Below are 16601 nucleotides of genomic sequence, written 5' to 3'. Positions count from 1 at the left end.
TTACCTGTATTGTTAATCTCTTGCTTCAGAGGGTGGCTTCTTAGACGAAAACTTTCCTAAAAGTAACAGTATAAATATTAGTTATAGAGACTATCCACACATAGGAGCAGTACAAGACATTGGATGTCAATGCCACCTAAGCTGGTCATACAATAGTTTAGATATCCACTAGCAGGTTGTTGCCCAATCCAAGGTGGATAACTAAATGTATGGCCTAAGAGGATTTTTTTTTTTTATCACATGGAGGAAGAGGAACATATTCACAGCTTGGTAGCTGTGAGAATCGCATTTTCCTATCCAATCAATATTTGGATGAGCCCTGAAGAGATTTTGGTTAAGGAAGCCATAGTTTTGCCCCAAATATGATGAGCTATGGGCAGCACAATCCTATCAGCTTAGGCACTATCTATATTTGTACTCTAGCCTGTAGCAGGATCATGCTTCCCCTAGCTCTTCATGCACTACAGTTTAACAAATCTGAGTGCGTTACCTATAAGAGATATTAGTGTAAATCTTATCGGATGATGGAGGGGACTATACAGAAATTTTTCATTACATACAACCCTTCCTACATATATTCATGGTAGGTAACTACTGCCTACCCAATGCAGCTAAATAGTACAGCATACAGGGTTCCTTTGTTACAGAGTGGTATGCTGTACATTTCCTAGGATTATCTTGTGGGGCAAAATGGTCTAAGAATTCAGGTTATGTGGAGACATGGGGAAAGTTATTATTAAAAAATACTCTGCAGAAGTCACTGATAAGCAATATATGTATGTGTGTTTAAGTTGCTGTCTAAAATATGCATGTGAAGCACTCCTGCCCTGAATTAATATGGTTAAAGCAAAAAACACATTTTATAATTTGTCTTATGTTTTTTCTTCAGTCCAAGATACTTCAGTGAACATTGCTTCACCATCAGTTTTTATTAAGCACCGTTTTCTTGGCCTACCTCGGTCAATAATTACATGATTCGTGTTGAAAGGAGAAATCTGTCTAAAACAGCTTTATTCAGAGAGGCAAGAGAAGCCAAGGGTGAATCATGTCAGAATGTGACAAAGAACTGGTGGACATGGTGTGGGGTAGGAACAATTCCAATGGTTTGGCGGACTCTGTGTTTAAGCGGTGGACTCAAGGTGAGAATTTATAAGACAATTTTCTATTAAGACAATGCATAGACTGTTAACAAGTCTATTAAGTTGTCCATACAGGTACCAATTATGATCTTTCCTGCGACCATTGGTTACAGGAAAGATTGTTCGTTCCCTCCATTGACGTTTAGGGCTGAATTGTCCAATATGGAGATAGAAACATTAGGGGTTCTACCTCCACCTGCCGATTCAGCCCCAAATGCAGATTTTGCTTGGGCGCCTTCAACGACGCCCCAATCGACGAAACGACCAGTATCCGAAGCTTTTGTGATATAGATTGTATCGTCGATCCACCATACACGCACCGAATACCATACGCAACACAGTTTTTTACAATAATATCGGTGCATGTATGGCCAGCTTTACAGTTGACAACATTGCACCATATATATTAGTAAGATTGATTCCTTCTGTATCGGAACTGATCTGTAGTTGACTAAACAGTTCTGGTCATGATAAAGATAAATTGGTCAACTTAAATGAAAAGAGCCTAGGACAATGGTACATGGACCAGTTTGGGGTTTTACCTGTCATATTTTTACCTAAATAAGAATGTACCTTTAAAAATTCCATCAATCACCTCCAATTGAATCCTAGGGTAATTGTTTAATATTGCCTGTGTCCCTGTGTTTTTTACAATTATTCTGAAATTGGTTGTTATTTAGGGCTTCTTGATGCCAGCGTGAATGTTTCATTGCTATTGTCTGTAATAGGAAGACATTTTGTTGCATCAAAGGGGTAGTATTAACATACATTTTGCCTGATGTTTTAATCTTAAGACATAAGCCGTGTTTTTTTTTCTTTTTTTAAGATAAACAAAGCAAACTGGGAAAGCTGGGAAGCTACTTGATGTTTGGTTTTGTGAAGCAGATATCTAGGTTTCCAGTGCCCAGATAATCTTTCTGCATAATGAGGTTTCAGGGTCTAATTATTGGGGTATTGGTACATGAGGAGAGTAGTCACCCGAGGTAAAGCTTTGCTACTTTGCCACTAATATCCCGCAAATGCTTTCCCACGGCAATAATGTAATTCACTGCTGAGAAAAAAACTTCACACTTTATTTTTCCCGAAGTTGCCTATCGAGGAAACTTTGGAGGACTTTGGAAAAACAAAGCGCTTACAAGGCTATTTACATTATTGCCTGTGGGAGAAAGCATTTGCAGGAGATAAGTCACCCACAGTAGCAAAGATTCATTGCGGGCAACTAATCTCCTCGTGTGCCAGTACCCTTATAATAAGAGGCTGAAAGACCGCTGCTTTATAAAAGTAGGGGTGCACCAAATCCAGGATTTGGTATGGGATTCGGCCAAGATTCTGCCTTTTTTGTTAGGATTCGGCCGAATCCATGCCTCAGGCAAACTGAATCCAAATCCTTAAAATCACATGACTTTTTGTCACATAAACAGGGAAATTGAAATTTTCTCATGCAGTTGTCTTTAACTCTTCATTATCCTTTGGCCAGATCCTAAAATAGTGGATTCAATGCATCCCTATATAGAAGGGAGGCTCTGTTTGATATGGAGTGCTGAGTCAAATGGCAAAAAAATAGGAAAATATTATTTTTTTAATTAAAACAGGCAGGATGCAATGTCAACACGAGTCCTATTTATTGTGCTAATTGTTTGCAAAGGTGTTTTTAGTTGTATACCGTACCTTTAAGTACCTATGACAAAGGCAGAAGTTATATTCAGATTCTGCTCAAGGGGTGCAGTTGACATTTAAAAACAATTGGTTGTTCTTTATTATTCACCAGTATCTAGAAATGCCATGTTGAACATATGCACCCTGATTAGTTTGGGCTACATTTTCATACCATTTAGGTCTTGATTTCTAAAAAAAAAATTTATAGCACTCGCCCACACTAAATCCCAAGGTCCCATAATTGCCACATATTTGAAGTAATGTAACTAATACGACCTATACAGTTAGGGGAAGATTTATCATGCAGTGTAAAAAACTGAGACAAAATTCGCTGCACATTGTCGGGTTTCACTGTGTATAAAAAAAAAAAAAACGCGTAAAATCATAATGTTTTTTTCACCGGACCTGACCGCAAACCTCTCCATTTGTTTTGCACAGATTTTTATACCGATGTTTTGGCAATTTTTTTTTTTACACAGCATAATAAATAGGCCCCTTAATGTAATTAGTGTGAACAGCCACCCATTCACTATACAGCTCCTGAATTTTTTAATTGTAAAACCTCTCATACATCTGTGTTTCCAACTTATTTATGATGAGTTTAGTCTGACTTTGGTCAGTTGGTCTGAAGAGTAAAATCGCTGAACGTCCCTTGTGTTCCTAAAGCACTTGAAACCGATCCATGCACAAGAATTTGGGGCATTTTGCAACTTTGGTCTGACTGTAACAATCACATCAATAATCGCTGCCGCTCAGTCAATGGAATGAATTTGTACTGTAAGGTACTGCTTTAACAGCAACAATAACTATATTTTAATTCTATTACTAGGATTTGTCTTCAGTGCCTCAGAACCAACAGCATTAGAGCAATTTGAAGGTGGTCCATGTGCCGTGCTTGCACCTGTACAGGTAAACTGCCACTGAGACTCCTTGCAAATGTTTGATTATTTTAATAATAATTCCAACTTCTGTAATAGGAGGATGAAAGCCTGAAACAAAATGTAGTATTTCCTGAGAGCACTCTGCCTTTCTAAATCTGCCCCAGTATTTTGAAAAGAAGCAAAGTAGTGCAGTGGGGTTAACATTTGCCATCTTGTCACAGCACAAGTCAATGTAATTGGTTTGCCTACCCCATTTTTCAGATGTTGTTCTTTAATATTGGGTTTTGCCCTGTATTGTTACCTGTGAATATTATCTAAAGGCGTTATCGCTAATCAGCATGGTTTTATTAGGAGGAGCAGACTACTGTGACTGCTGGAGGACCCAGAGGTGCCTTAAAAGATATGCAATCTTAAAACATGTTTGCAATAGAAGTCAGGTCCCAAAGGTTATGGAGCCCGGTAATTTTCTGTTTATTCCATTGCCAGCCAGTTAGCTTTTCAAGCAAGAAGTGCCTGGCAAATGCTGGTTAAAGTGTTTTTTACATAAGCAGGACGGGGATCAATTGTGAGCTTTCTTGCATCACAAGTTTGGAATACTAAAAATTGGTAAGAAACTGGAAGTTGACCCATATGGCATACATATCTCTTATTCAGATATAAAGAGTAGTGGTATCTTTAAGGCATAAATAGATATTTTATCACTACAAATCTTATTGACTAAATGTTACATATTTCATGTAGAAGGAAAAAATGGGGGAGATAATAGTACAGTTTTTTTCCAGGCATATAGAGGTTTCAAAGAAAACAATAAACAAAGAAATGTTTATCTTCCGTTAATGTTTCTATTCATTGCGGCTAAATGTGCCGGCACACTTAATATTCAGTGTATGTATTCCTCCCTGTGGCAGTTTATGTACTCGTTAACTGGTCACTTCTTTTGATTGTTGATTATGTTTATTTTTGTAGGCTTTTCTTCTAAAAAGGCAATTGTTTAACACCGAGCATTCCAACTGGAGGTCTTGCCAAGGTAATAAAATCTTATATAATTGGTGCAAAATTGCTGACTTTAAATTTCCATGCCTGTAGAAATGTTTTGTTTTTCTGTTAGTAAAGTAATGCTTCTTTGGCATGAAACATCATTGGTAACATAGCATACTATTAGTGGTATAAACACAGACACTTATTATTCTCATCTTTATTCCCTCAGTGAAACATTAACAGCTTTCCTGTTGTTAAAACAGCCTACCAGGGTTTGTATTTAACATGGGCTTCTGCTTTATCTTGACATCTAAAATGTGCCAATAAAGGATTTATACAATAGTGGTGCTGCAGTTTTTTTGTTGTTGTTGTTTTTTGTTTTATATAGCAATCTGAGATGAGCCACCTACATACCCCTGTATTTTTTGCATATTTCCTCACTATTGCTTATGCTTGGACTCTGTTTATGTAAGAATTATATCATTAAAGGGACTTTAATCCCTCTTCCTCCATTTAGCTAACTGAAAAATGATAAAGCAAAAGCATATTGATATCCGTTGTTTCTTTTTTGTTTTTTTTTTATCATTTCCTCCTGATGTCCTCTATAGGCACATCTTGTTTGTCTGATAATTCTCTTCAATGAAACCAGCAGGGGGCACAGCCTTTTCACATTATTTCTTCTCTGCAAATTAGGTGCTATAAATATAGTTCTGCACATACAGTAAACAGTATCCTATTCACTTTAAGGAATTATGCTGTAGAGAAACACTACATTTAAATATATACATTTTTTCCTTTACATTTCAGATGTTAAAGTTATCATTTGCCTCATTGTTCCTATAAGAGGTATTTAGTACAGGTGTAGGACCTGTTATGCAGAATACTCGGGACCTGGGGTTTTTCAGATAAGGGATCCTTTTTTTAATTTGGGTCGCAATCGTTAAAATTTACTAAAAAATCATTTAAATTTAAAATGAACCCAATAGGGTTGTTTTGCCTCCAATAAGCATTATTTTATCTTAGTTGGGATTAATTACAAGGTACTGTTTTATTAGTACAGAGAAAAAGGAAATAATTTTTAAAAAAATTATTTGCTTAAAATTGAGTCTATGGGAGATAGCTTGTCTGCAATTTGGAGCTTTCTGGATTATGGGTTTTCAGATAATAGATCCCATACCTGTTCTGTTATACCCAGTATGGTATATCTCACATCTTCCTTGGTCAAATGCAAGTCATCCTTCTGACCCAACTTTTCATTATTATCCTTAACTCTGCCATGTGTCCTTTACTTCTCATCTAGTAGTACAGCTTTTGGCTATGTAGCTGTTCCACGTTATTTATTTCAAATATATATATTTTTTCCATCTTTCCCAGATGAAGAGCAGAAGGAAATCCTGTGCCACACTCTAAGTGATATTCTTGAGATTGTTAGCTTTAATTCAAATTCATACTGTTTGGCGAGCTGGCTTAAAGAGAAAGCTACACGGGAGACAGAGCAGGAGAATCCTGCAGAGTCTAGTCAGCAGAACGAGCAGCCTAGTAAGATGCCCTGTTTTTATGTGACTAACTTTCTTTCCAGTGTTGTTTTTTTTTTTTTTTTTTTTACACCCCTTGTGTTTGTTTTTAAAGTTTGGCTATCAGCACATGGTGCATGCTGTCATATTTTGTAAAAAAAAAACAAAAAACATAAATCTAAGTAAAAAAAACTCTAGTAATGACAAATACACAGAATTTTATTGGCACAATTATTTGATGCCCATGTGACATTGTGTCCATGTGCTAAATTGTGAATTACCCTCTATATGCCTCTTTATGCCTTGCTGATATTTTTTAAGGGACACTATGATAAAAAAAAAAAAGTATTTCTAAAGTATGCATCATATTACCCTAATGTACCTGTACTGTACCTGCTATCCCACAGCCACAGGACCTTCACATAGGCTATTATCCCACTGCTACTATAGGCACCATCTTTCCCTACTATACCTGCTATCCCACAGCCACAGTCCCTTCCCAGAGGCTATTATCCCCCCACTGCTACTATAGGCACCATCTCTCCCTACTATACCTGCTATCCCACAGCCACAGGCCCTTCCTATAGGCTATTATCCCCCCACTGCTACTATAGGCACCATCTCTCCCTACTATACCTGCTATCCCACAGCCACAGTCCCTTTCCAGAGGCTATCCCCCCACTGCTACTATAGGCACCATCTCTCCCTACTATACCTGCTATCCCACAGCCGCAGTCCCTTCCCAGAAGCTATTATCCCCCTACTGCTACTATAGGCACAATCTCTCCCTACTATACCTGCTATACCACAGCCACAGTCCCTTCCCAGAGGCTTTTATCCCCCCACTGCTACTATAGGCACCATCTCTCCCTACTATATCTGCTATCCCACAGCCACAGTCCCTTCCCAGAGGCTATTATCCCCCCACTGCTATTATAGGCACCATCTCTCCCTACTATACCTGCTATACCACAGCCACAGTCCCTTCCCAGAAGCTATTATCCCCCCACTGCTACAATAGGCATTATCTCTCCTTACAATACCTGCTATCCCACAGCCACAGTTCCTTTCCAGAGGCTATTATCCCCACTGCTACTATAGGCACCATCTCTCCCTACTATACCTGCTATCCCACAGCAACAGTCTCTTCCCACATGCTGCAGCCCCAGAGGGTTACATGGCTGATGTATGTCAAAGTCTCCCTCCATGTCTAAACCAGCTTACAGGGAGGAAGAGAACCAGGCCTGGACTGGCAATATTTGAGTTCTGGGAAATGCCAGAGGGGCTGCTATAAGATGCCATAGAAAGTCACTATTTATTGGGCTGGTGGGGGGCTGTTTGGAATATATTTATTGATTCCTAATTCTGAACTGGAGAGAACTGTGCAAAGTACTGAGTAGTAGCAGTGTAAAACTGCTAATGTTATTTCATATATATATACATATGTATACTTTTTTTACTTCTATACTGTTTGCTTGTTTTGTAAAACTGAGGGCTGCTTCACACAAGAAGCAAGAAACAAATATTGATTGACATGCCAACAGGCCGGCTATTAAACCTGACATGCCAACAGGCCGGCTATTAAACCTGACGTTGGATATTGGTGCATCTTCCATTTATTAAGCAAACAAAATGTATACCAGCTTATAATGTGTGTCTGACAATTACTTATTTTGTTGTTTTATTCACTGAGACAAATATGCTTTTATCTAGGAATGACCATCTCTAAAGGGCTCCAGCTTTGCAAATACAACTGAGGTCTCTGGCCAAAAGCCACTGTCAGCCAGGAGATGCTATTTATTGTAGTTCAGCTACTGCAGGAGAGGCATATATTTGACATCACTGCTTTATATATATTTATATAAGTTCTCAGCAAGTAGAACCAGCCTCCTTCTATGGCCATTGGTTTAATTACTGCATATTAACATTTTACTGTATGCTTTGCCTTGTGACTTGTATGCAGGACAGTCAGGCATGCCAGCTTTTTTAGGACTGCAGCTCTTATTGTCTAGAAGTCAGATCCTAGGCACCCCTGTTTAAATAGAACATTGCTTATATGGATGAGAAGTGATTATAGGATCACTGTGGTGCTTACTTTGCAAATGTATATGCCTTTGTTCTGCCAAATATTTCAGTGAACAGATCCAGTACAAGCAATGGATTTGCATCATTGTAAAATGTGACCTTTTTTCTGTTTATTTGAGCTGAATTACCCCAGCTGTTTGTATGTTTTTGTGTGTACAGTATTTATTTGCCGTGTGTAGTGCTGAAAAGTGTCTTTTGTGTGTAGCTGCCTTGGCTGCAGAGGAGCTTGGCTTTGAGCGGTTTCATGCATCAATTCAGTAAGTAACTTGTTGAAGCATTTAAACTGGTGTGTCTTGTATTATGTTGTCTTACTAAAACCAGCTTGTGCTTGGGAGATTGTAATATATCAGTTTTAAAGGAGAAGGAAAGGCAAAGTCACTTGGGGGTGCCAAAATGTTAGGCACCCCCAAGTGACTTTAATCGCCTACCTTTTACCCCGGGCTGAGAGAACAGCACCAGTCCGGGGTAGCTGCAGCGCTTCCTACTTCCGGGTTTGCGCGCGCATGCACAGTAGAGTAAAAAAGCCAAACCTTAACAGAGAAGTCCGCTTTTCACTCTACTGCGCATGCGCCTGTCCTTAGTCGTTCCAAGAACGAAGCCGGAAGGAGGAAGCGCTACACTCCAGTTACCCCGGGCTGGTGCTGTTTTCTCCTAACAGGGGCACCAGCCCGGGGTGCAAGGTAAGCGATTAAAGTCACTTGGGGGTGCCTAACATTTTGGCACCCCCAAGTGACTTTGCCTTTCCTTGCCCTTTAAGCTTTAAAGGGCCGGTAACATCATCAAAGTGAGAAATCTTCAAAAGAATTGCAATACGCAAACTTGGTTTTAAATCTGCTTATTAAATGGACAGAACTGATATGAGTTTGAAGCAAAGGTTATTTCAATGGGGACTTTCTTTTTTTTTTATCTTACCATCCCTTTAAGCAGTTCCCATTTATTTTGTCTCTAGATGTATTCTCACTTTGCAAAGTCACTTTATAGTGGAAACACGTGGCATAAATACTTCAAAGAGAAGGAAAGGTACAATCACTGGGGGGTGCCAAATGTTATATGACACCCCTCCCATGATTGTAATCATTTATCTGGTACCCGGGCCAGTGCTCCTTTTAGCAGAAAACTGCACCAGCCCAGGGTACCTGCAAGCAAGTGATCCTCTTCCTTCTGTCTTCTTTCTTTGTGATCCCTGGGCTGATGCATGCGCAGTAGAGTAAAAGAGACAGCTTTTTTTTTGGTAAAGTTTGGCTTTTTTTTACTATACTGTGCAATCACAAGCAGCACAAAGAAGGAAGAGGATTGCTCAATTGCAGGTACCCCAGGCTGGTGCAGTTTTCTGCTAACAGGAGCTCCAGCCTGGGGTATCAGGTAACATTTTGGCACCCCCTAGTGATTGTACATGTTCTTCTTCTTTAAAATTCTGGATCATTCATAAACAAATAATCTTGGAACTAATTATAAATGAGTTTGTAGGTAATAGTGCCCATACCTGCACTATTCCATATCTACCAATCACCAAACAATACATTTACAGATTAGAACAGTGGCCCATTCCACAGGTAAATATATATATCCAAGGGCCTACATGATTATACTGAAAGTGTTAATAAATCAGGAACATTAATCACAGGGATAGAGAAATGTTCTTATATGCGGACTGCCATGTGCACAAAAGGGTCCTAATATATTGCAGATTTGATTTGTCCAGCTACCAGGGTCCCTGAGAAAGTAAAAGCAATTCAATGCATCAATGGAGATAATGCATTGGCCACATCTGGTGATACCTGTATAATGTAAATTACATCCATCACCTTTATCCAGTTTACACATTAGCAAGAGAGACTCTAAAAAGCATTTATTTTCTTAATGGGCCATTCACTGTTCAGTCGGCTAAGGATGATTAATAATGAATGTATCTGGAGACAGCTTAAAAACAGCTATTGCTGCCTCTTAATACATTTTAAAGGTGATTTTGTTGTCCAAAATATTCTTTAAAAATAGTATTTCTCAAGAGTCGTACCCTTTTGCATCCCTAAGCATGCTTATTCCCTTCATGTTAATGCAGTGATGTTTTTGAGCCATGACCCGTTGTCTTAAAACTCTAGTTAAGAGGTATATGACCTTTTCATTATTATTGCCTGTATTTTATTTCTTTATAGAAAAAGAAAATTCAACAGCTTAAGTGAACTCAAAGAAGCCGTTCTGGAAACCTATTCCACATGGAGAAATAAGTATGGAGTCCTGCTTTTCCTGTACTCTGTTATTCTCACTAAGGTTTGTTTCATGTTTAATATGATTTATGTTCACATGGTAATGTTTATTTTTATGTTTTGACTAGTCTTGTGCTGTTCAAGCTCCAATCCTCCAGGTGGCGTTAAAAATGCACTAACCGCTGTTGGGCAACCATGAATTTGCCTGTAATCTGCATAGTGCCTCTTGATTTAGCAGTTAAATGGGTATATAGATCAAAAACAGAAATACTTAAATTTATCTGAAAATAGTATTTTGAGATGGTGGTTGATCAGTATAAACTGACAAAGTTCTCAAAATTTTCTGCTCATTTGGCAAAGCTTTTGCCTTCAAAATAGTTTGTCCTTCCCACCTGGTGCCTAGGCAGACCTATTGAAAGAGAACCACTTTAACACACTGATGTAGTCCTAGACTGTCTGGATATTCTAACCTGCCAATAAATATGTGCCTCATACACAGGCCATTAAGTTGCCGACTCAGTATGGTAGGGGCCAAGGCTCCACCTATAATCGGCCCCTGTATGGGCCGTGACCGAAGAATACTGGCTTCCCAAACCTAAGAGTGCTAATTCATGGCTGTGTAATACAAACAAAGTTGCTTATTTGGGTAATTTAATTTAATACATATACCCTAAGAAATGAATAGAACTTTTAAAGGAGACATATCATGTAAAAATTAAGAATGTACCAGTGACTTATTCTCCTAAATGTAGAAGGATTGTGCCACTGTAATCACAAAACAGCTAAAGAAATAACAAAATAAAAAACAAAATAAAAAAAAAAATCAATAACATTGATTTTTTGTGATTACAACAATGGGCAAAAAGTTTGTTTAGCACAAACCCTATTCATTTCACTTGTTTTAAACAAGGGGGTATACTGCCCCTGCAATATGCATTCAAGGTATGCCATGTTAAAATGTACATTAAATTGACAGAGAGGATGCCACATGTGCCATAAGCCTTATACAGTGATGGTGCCTCTGAGCAGATATGGAAGTAAGAATAAACCTACATGGGAATTAGGAATTTCAAACTATACTTCCAAAAATGTATTTGGTGTAAAAGCCATGTGAGTTATATTCCAAATCACTGTTAAAAGAATAAATGTATTTCCTGGGAAACACATGGAATTCTGCATAATAAGTGTACATACAGTGGTCATTTTTTTGACCTAATGTAATACCTGCACCTTACTGCAAGTGTGATTGAGCTGTACTGCAGGGAATGTAATAAAGAGCCAAACATTATTATTATTTTTAAGACCCTGACTTCCAGATTTCTTTCGTCAGGGAATTGAAAATGTCAAAAATGAAATTGAAGATGCAGAAAGGCCTTTGATTGACCCAGTGTATGGGCATGGCAGGTAAGTCTGGGACTAATAAAACTGTACAACCCAGAGAATTACTTTTCATTTCCTAAGAGACCGGAGTGAGCCAGAATAAAATGGCTTACTGTATATACTCGAGTATAAGCCTAGTTTTTCAGCACCCAAAATGTGATGAAAAAGTCACCCTCGGCTTATACTCGAGTAGGGTGCCATGGGTCTCTCTAGACTAGCACCCTCTCTCCTTTTGTGTGCAAATTAGGCCACCTGCAAACAGACCCTCCAGTGCCCTGGCCTAGGCTCCCTGTAGCAATACTTATTTCCCCTTACATCTCCTCCGGGACCGGGTCTGCTGCCAGTTTGCCAATGCGCAATGAGCGTGGGGTAGTACTCATATTGTTTTTGTTGACCGTCTTCTCCGCTTACAGAGCTGGTTTACTGTTTTTCTTTGAAATAAATATTGAAAAACATATACCCCACTGATGCCTCATTTAATGTAATTTTATTGGTATTTATTTTGATTATTGAAACTTAGCAGTAGCTGCTGCATTTCCCACCCTAGGCTTATACTCGAGTCAATACGTTTTTTTCCAGTTTTCTTAGGTAAAATTAGGTACCTGGGCTTATATTCGGATCGGCTTATACTCGAGTATATACGGTATGTTAAAATATTGTTGAAAGTGTTTCTCAAAGGATAATTGATATTTTTTTGCTTTTTGTGCATATGAGATATTAAAAAAGACCCAAAATGTCAGAAATAGTGATTTTGTTTTTTGTTTTTTTTGCCCTGCTCAAAACATACTCCCATTGGAAGTAAAATTACAGGAAAACTCCACCATTGGTAAATCTAATGATAAAAAAAAGAGAGCGTGTCTAAAATGTTATTTTACTGCTAAATATAACACATTGTTTTCATTTATAAATACAAGATTTATGCAGGTATGGAATCCCTTAATCTTTAACTTGTTATCCAGAAATTTTAGGATTACAGGAGGTCTCCCACTTTAAGCAAATTATTATAAATTCATTATATCCTTTCTTCCCTTGATGGAAACTTGGTTGCATAAATCCATATTGGAGGCAAAAATAATCCTTATTTCATGTTTAAATGTTTTTGGTTTTTTTTTTTAGCAGACTTAAGGTGGCCGATTGTAGCTACTGATATCGGTCATTTGGACTGATTTGGCAGCTTATCGGCACATGTAGTGGAAACAACGACTGTCCTGTGCGAGCGTCATCTGGCCTGAAATCGACCAGATATCGATTGGGCAGGTTGGAAAATTCAGTCGGATCGCGGACCACATTGGCTCGTTGATGCGGTCCCCGAACCGACTGCGCCCATTCCAGTCGTTATAATTTGATCGTTTGGCCTAAATTCCCCTGATATTGCCCACCCGTAGATAGGGATATAGGGAGAAGATCCGCTCACTTGGCGACCTTGCCAGGCAAGCAGATCTTTACGTGTATGGCCACCTTTAAGCTTTCTGGTGGGAAGGCTTAAGGAATGAAGATGCAAATTACAGAAAGGTCCCTTCTCTGAAAAATCCTGGGTTTTATGCATGTAATGGATCCCATACCTGCATACTGATAAAAATGTTTATTTAGCCATCCCAGTAGTTACTAACCAGTTGGTTAGTCTGTCATTTGTTTGTCAACTTTTAAATGTAATTTGATATTATTTTTTATGGTTTATTTCTTTTTCTTTCAGCCAAAGTTTAATCAACCTCCTCCTAACTGGACACGCTGTCTCCAACGTGTGGGATGGGGATCGCGAATGCTCAGGGATGAGTAAGTAATAATTTCCTTTTTATTGCACTTTATAAATCAGGTGAAACGCTTCTTTTATATGCAGCATGTAGCTGTGCCATTATGAGTTGGGTCTGTAACTCCAATAAAGGGCCAGCAGGTGGCACAGCATCCTTTGATATTTAGCTTTTACCTCATTTACATGGTACCTCATCATGTAACCGGCTGTTCCAGAATCAGTAGACAGTTACTTTATCATTCCAAATAGGGGATAACAAACCTGTTTTTTAACACGTAACATCTGTGTTCGTCTTTAAAGTATGTGAACAAAGTTGAGCTCTAAAGATTTACTGAAGATGAACTGAATATGTATCATATTATTGAGCTGCGACTTCAATATTCAATGAATATAATAAAGATGCTTTTGAGGTAACCCGGTGTATACAGAGTAAACCTACATGGGCATGGGGATCAAATCTAAACCCCATGCTGTCAAACCTAGGCCCATTGATGCCACTAACTATGCCGCCTTGCTTGACAGAAGTGCTTTGGGCAGAGAGATTACAGAAAAATTAAAATTAGATAAAAATGCTTATCTGTAACTAAGGTTAAACGGAGGGTTTAGCTGAATCGGTGAATGGGGCTGACCCAACTTTAAAGCCAGTTTTGCCAAATTCACAGTAAAATGACCTCCTTTAGTGCTGTGAATACTTAAATACATAACACCTGCACTAGGGATCACTGTGTAAGGCAAGGTAATATCTCAGACATATTTAAGGACGTAGGCATAATAAACAGAGTGTTCTGATCACTTCACTTCAACCCACCTTCAGCATTGGAACAAGTTTAGTCATTTAGCAAGCCATAAGCGACAGCCATCAGTAGGTGGTACAGGTATAAGACCTGTTATCCAGAATGCTTGGGACCCAAAGCTTTCCAGATAAGGGATCTTTCTGTAATTTGGATCTCTATACCTTAAGTCTACTAAAAATTGTAATTATATCTTAATTGGGATCAAGTACTGTTTTATTATTAGAGAAAAGCAAAATCATTTTTAAAAATTAGAATTATTTTCTTATAATGGAGTCTATGGGAGATGGCCTTTCCCTAACTTGGAGCTTTCTGGATAATGGGTTTTCGAGATAACAGATCCCATACCTGTATCAGTTGCTGAACAGTTTCTGAAATCTGTTTGGTCTTAACTAACCTTGTTGTACACACACAGATTTTTACATAGCATTTGGTTAGACTTGGTCAGACCAAAACTGTATAATTGCATGTATCAGCCTTAAAAATGTTCAGTTTGGCTGGTAACCATTGAATTCTTTGCAGTGTGGCTGCAAATCATAAATGTAAAAACCCAGCACTCCAAGGTAGAAGTGGTATCTGCTGCACCATGCATATAGTTGATTTTTCCTGTCTTATTATTAGGCATATTCAATGAGAACTCCACCCAAACACAGCATAATCTTTTTGAAAAGTAAACATAATTTCAAGCAACATTGCAATATACATCAATGAAAAAATGCAGCCTTTTCATGACTTTTAATGTAATAATATAGTTCTGACAGTTATCTTAGCCTACCCTCTGTTCTCCTGTTGATCTGGCTGACTATTTTGAGACTCAAAAAAAAAATGTAACATTAGTTGACAATCCTCAGCCTGCCTTCAGCCAGCACCCTCAAAATCCCACAATTCCCTGCACACATGTTGTGAATAAAGAAAGGAACATCACAGTGCAATGCATTGTGGGTTATGTAGTTCCCGCATGCTGTCTGTAAGCTGTGGTAAAGTTGTTACAATTTGTAACCTTAATATTTTAGTCCCTCCTCCCCGGCAGGATTTCAAATTATGCAGAAAGGCAAGAACTGTTTTGCAGCTGGATTTCAGCATATAAAAATTGTATTTACAGTATTCATACTTTTTGAAGGAACAGATTACAGTGATAGGTATATTAGGGGTTTCTGTGTTGTGTGGGTTTTTTTTTAGAAATTTTTTTTTTAAAATGTTGGTTCGGAAGCCAGAATTCCCCTCTAAGAACTATGTAAATACTTCCTAAATTGTGAAGTTTGTGCCAAATGATTTATTGTTGTCCATTTCTGTCATTAACATTCTTTCTTTCTGGTTTCTCTGTGGCTGCATCCCATCTGTGTATTTCTTTACTCACTCTGCAAGTCTCTATAACATTTCAAACCTCTCTTTAGTCCAGTTCTGTATACAACCAAAATCTTCCCGGGATTTTCTACCTTATTTATAAGCAAACCTACTGGTTACGGGATCTTATTTGTGTACAAATTGTTTCTTGTAAATGTAATGTTTAGGAAAACAAAACTTGTTTTTCATGTTTCTTGTGTGCAATGTGTGCTCTAGGCTGTAGCATTAGGCAGGCATTATTTGGCTAAATCAGTTTTTCTCAAAGGGCCCAAATTAAGTTCGCCAACCAGCTTTGCACCTCATATAACAAAACATGTAGATTAGACATCTCATTAGTGCTTTCAAAGCGGTGATGGAAAAGAAGGGGTTAAAGAAATAATACAACTTATTAGCTGACTGTCCTCAGCCTGCATCCTCCAAATCCCACAATTCTCTGCACATGTGATGTCAATAAGGACACAGTGCAATGCATCGTGGATTATGTAGTTCCTGCATGCTGACTGTAAGATTTGAAGAAGTTGTTACGATTTGTAACATTGGTGTTTTAGTCCCTCCTCCCCTGGCAGGATTTCAAATGATGCAGAAAGAGAATCTCCCTATTATAAGTCCATTGGTTTAATTGGATGCGCCTTTTCATTGAACTAACCCCCCAGCTTGCACACTGTCCTGCAACATAGATGGTTGTATATACAATGTGCACAGCTTGTATTTAAGCTATAGAAGTTTCACCTGCCCGTAAGCAGGCAATAGGGCTTGTTAATGAATGTAAGCCCAACTGCAAAGCAATAAAGTGGTTACAAAATTGAGCCCAAATTGACACAATTTGCAAAGCCTTGCCCAGCCACCCTTTAATGCCGCTCACATATTGAATCCACACCC

At 38.4% G+C, this 16601-nt stretch overlaps 1 protein-coding gene across 3 annotated transcripts in view; it reads left to right on the top strand.

Moving 5' to 3' along the window:
• mindy3 (MINDY lysine 48 deubiquitinase 3) overlaps positions 1 to 16601 on the top strand; it is a 63339-nt gene that overhangs the window by 1533 nt on the left and 45205 nt on the right. For 2 of the 3 annotated variants that reach the window (XM_031903302.1, NM_001001204.1), the window contains 8 exon segments: positions 890 to 1139; positions 3625 to 3704; positions 4643 to 4703; positions 6029 to 6193; positions 8459 to 8510; positions 10407 to 10521; positions 11788 to 11861; positions 13531 to 13610. In XM_031903302.1, the coding sequence (XP_031759162.1) occupies positions 1046 to 1139; positions 3625 to 3704; positions 4643 to 4703; positions 6029 to 6193; positions 8459 to 8510; positions 10407 to 10521; positions 11788 to 11861; positions 13531 to 13610 (721 nt within the window). In that variant the 5' untranslated portion in view covers positions 890 to 1045. 3 annotated transcript variants of the gene reach the window in all.

The sequence above is a fragment of the Xenopus tropicalis genome, chromosome 6, assembly GCF_000004195.4.
Source record: "Xenopus tropicalis strain Nigerian chromosome 6, UCB_Xtro_10.0, whole genome shotgun sequence".
Classification (NCBI taxonomy): domain Eukaryota; kingdom Metazoa; phylum Chordata; class Amphibia; order Anura; family Pipidae; genus Xenopus; species Xenopus tropicalis.
This window is presented reverse-complemented; position numbering and strand designations above follow the sequence as displayed.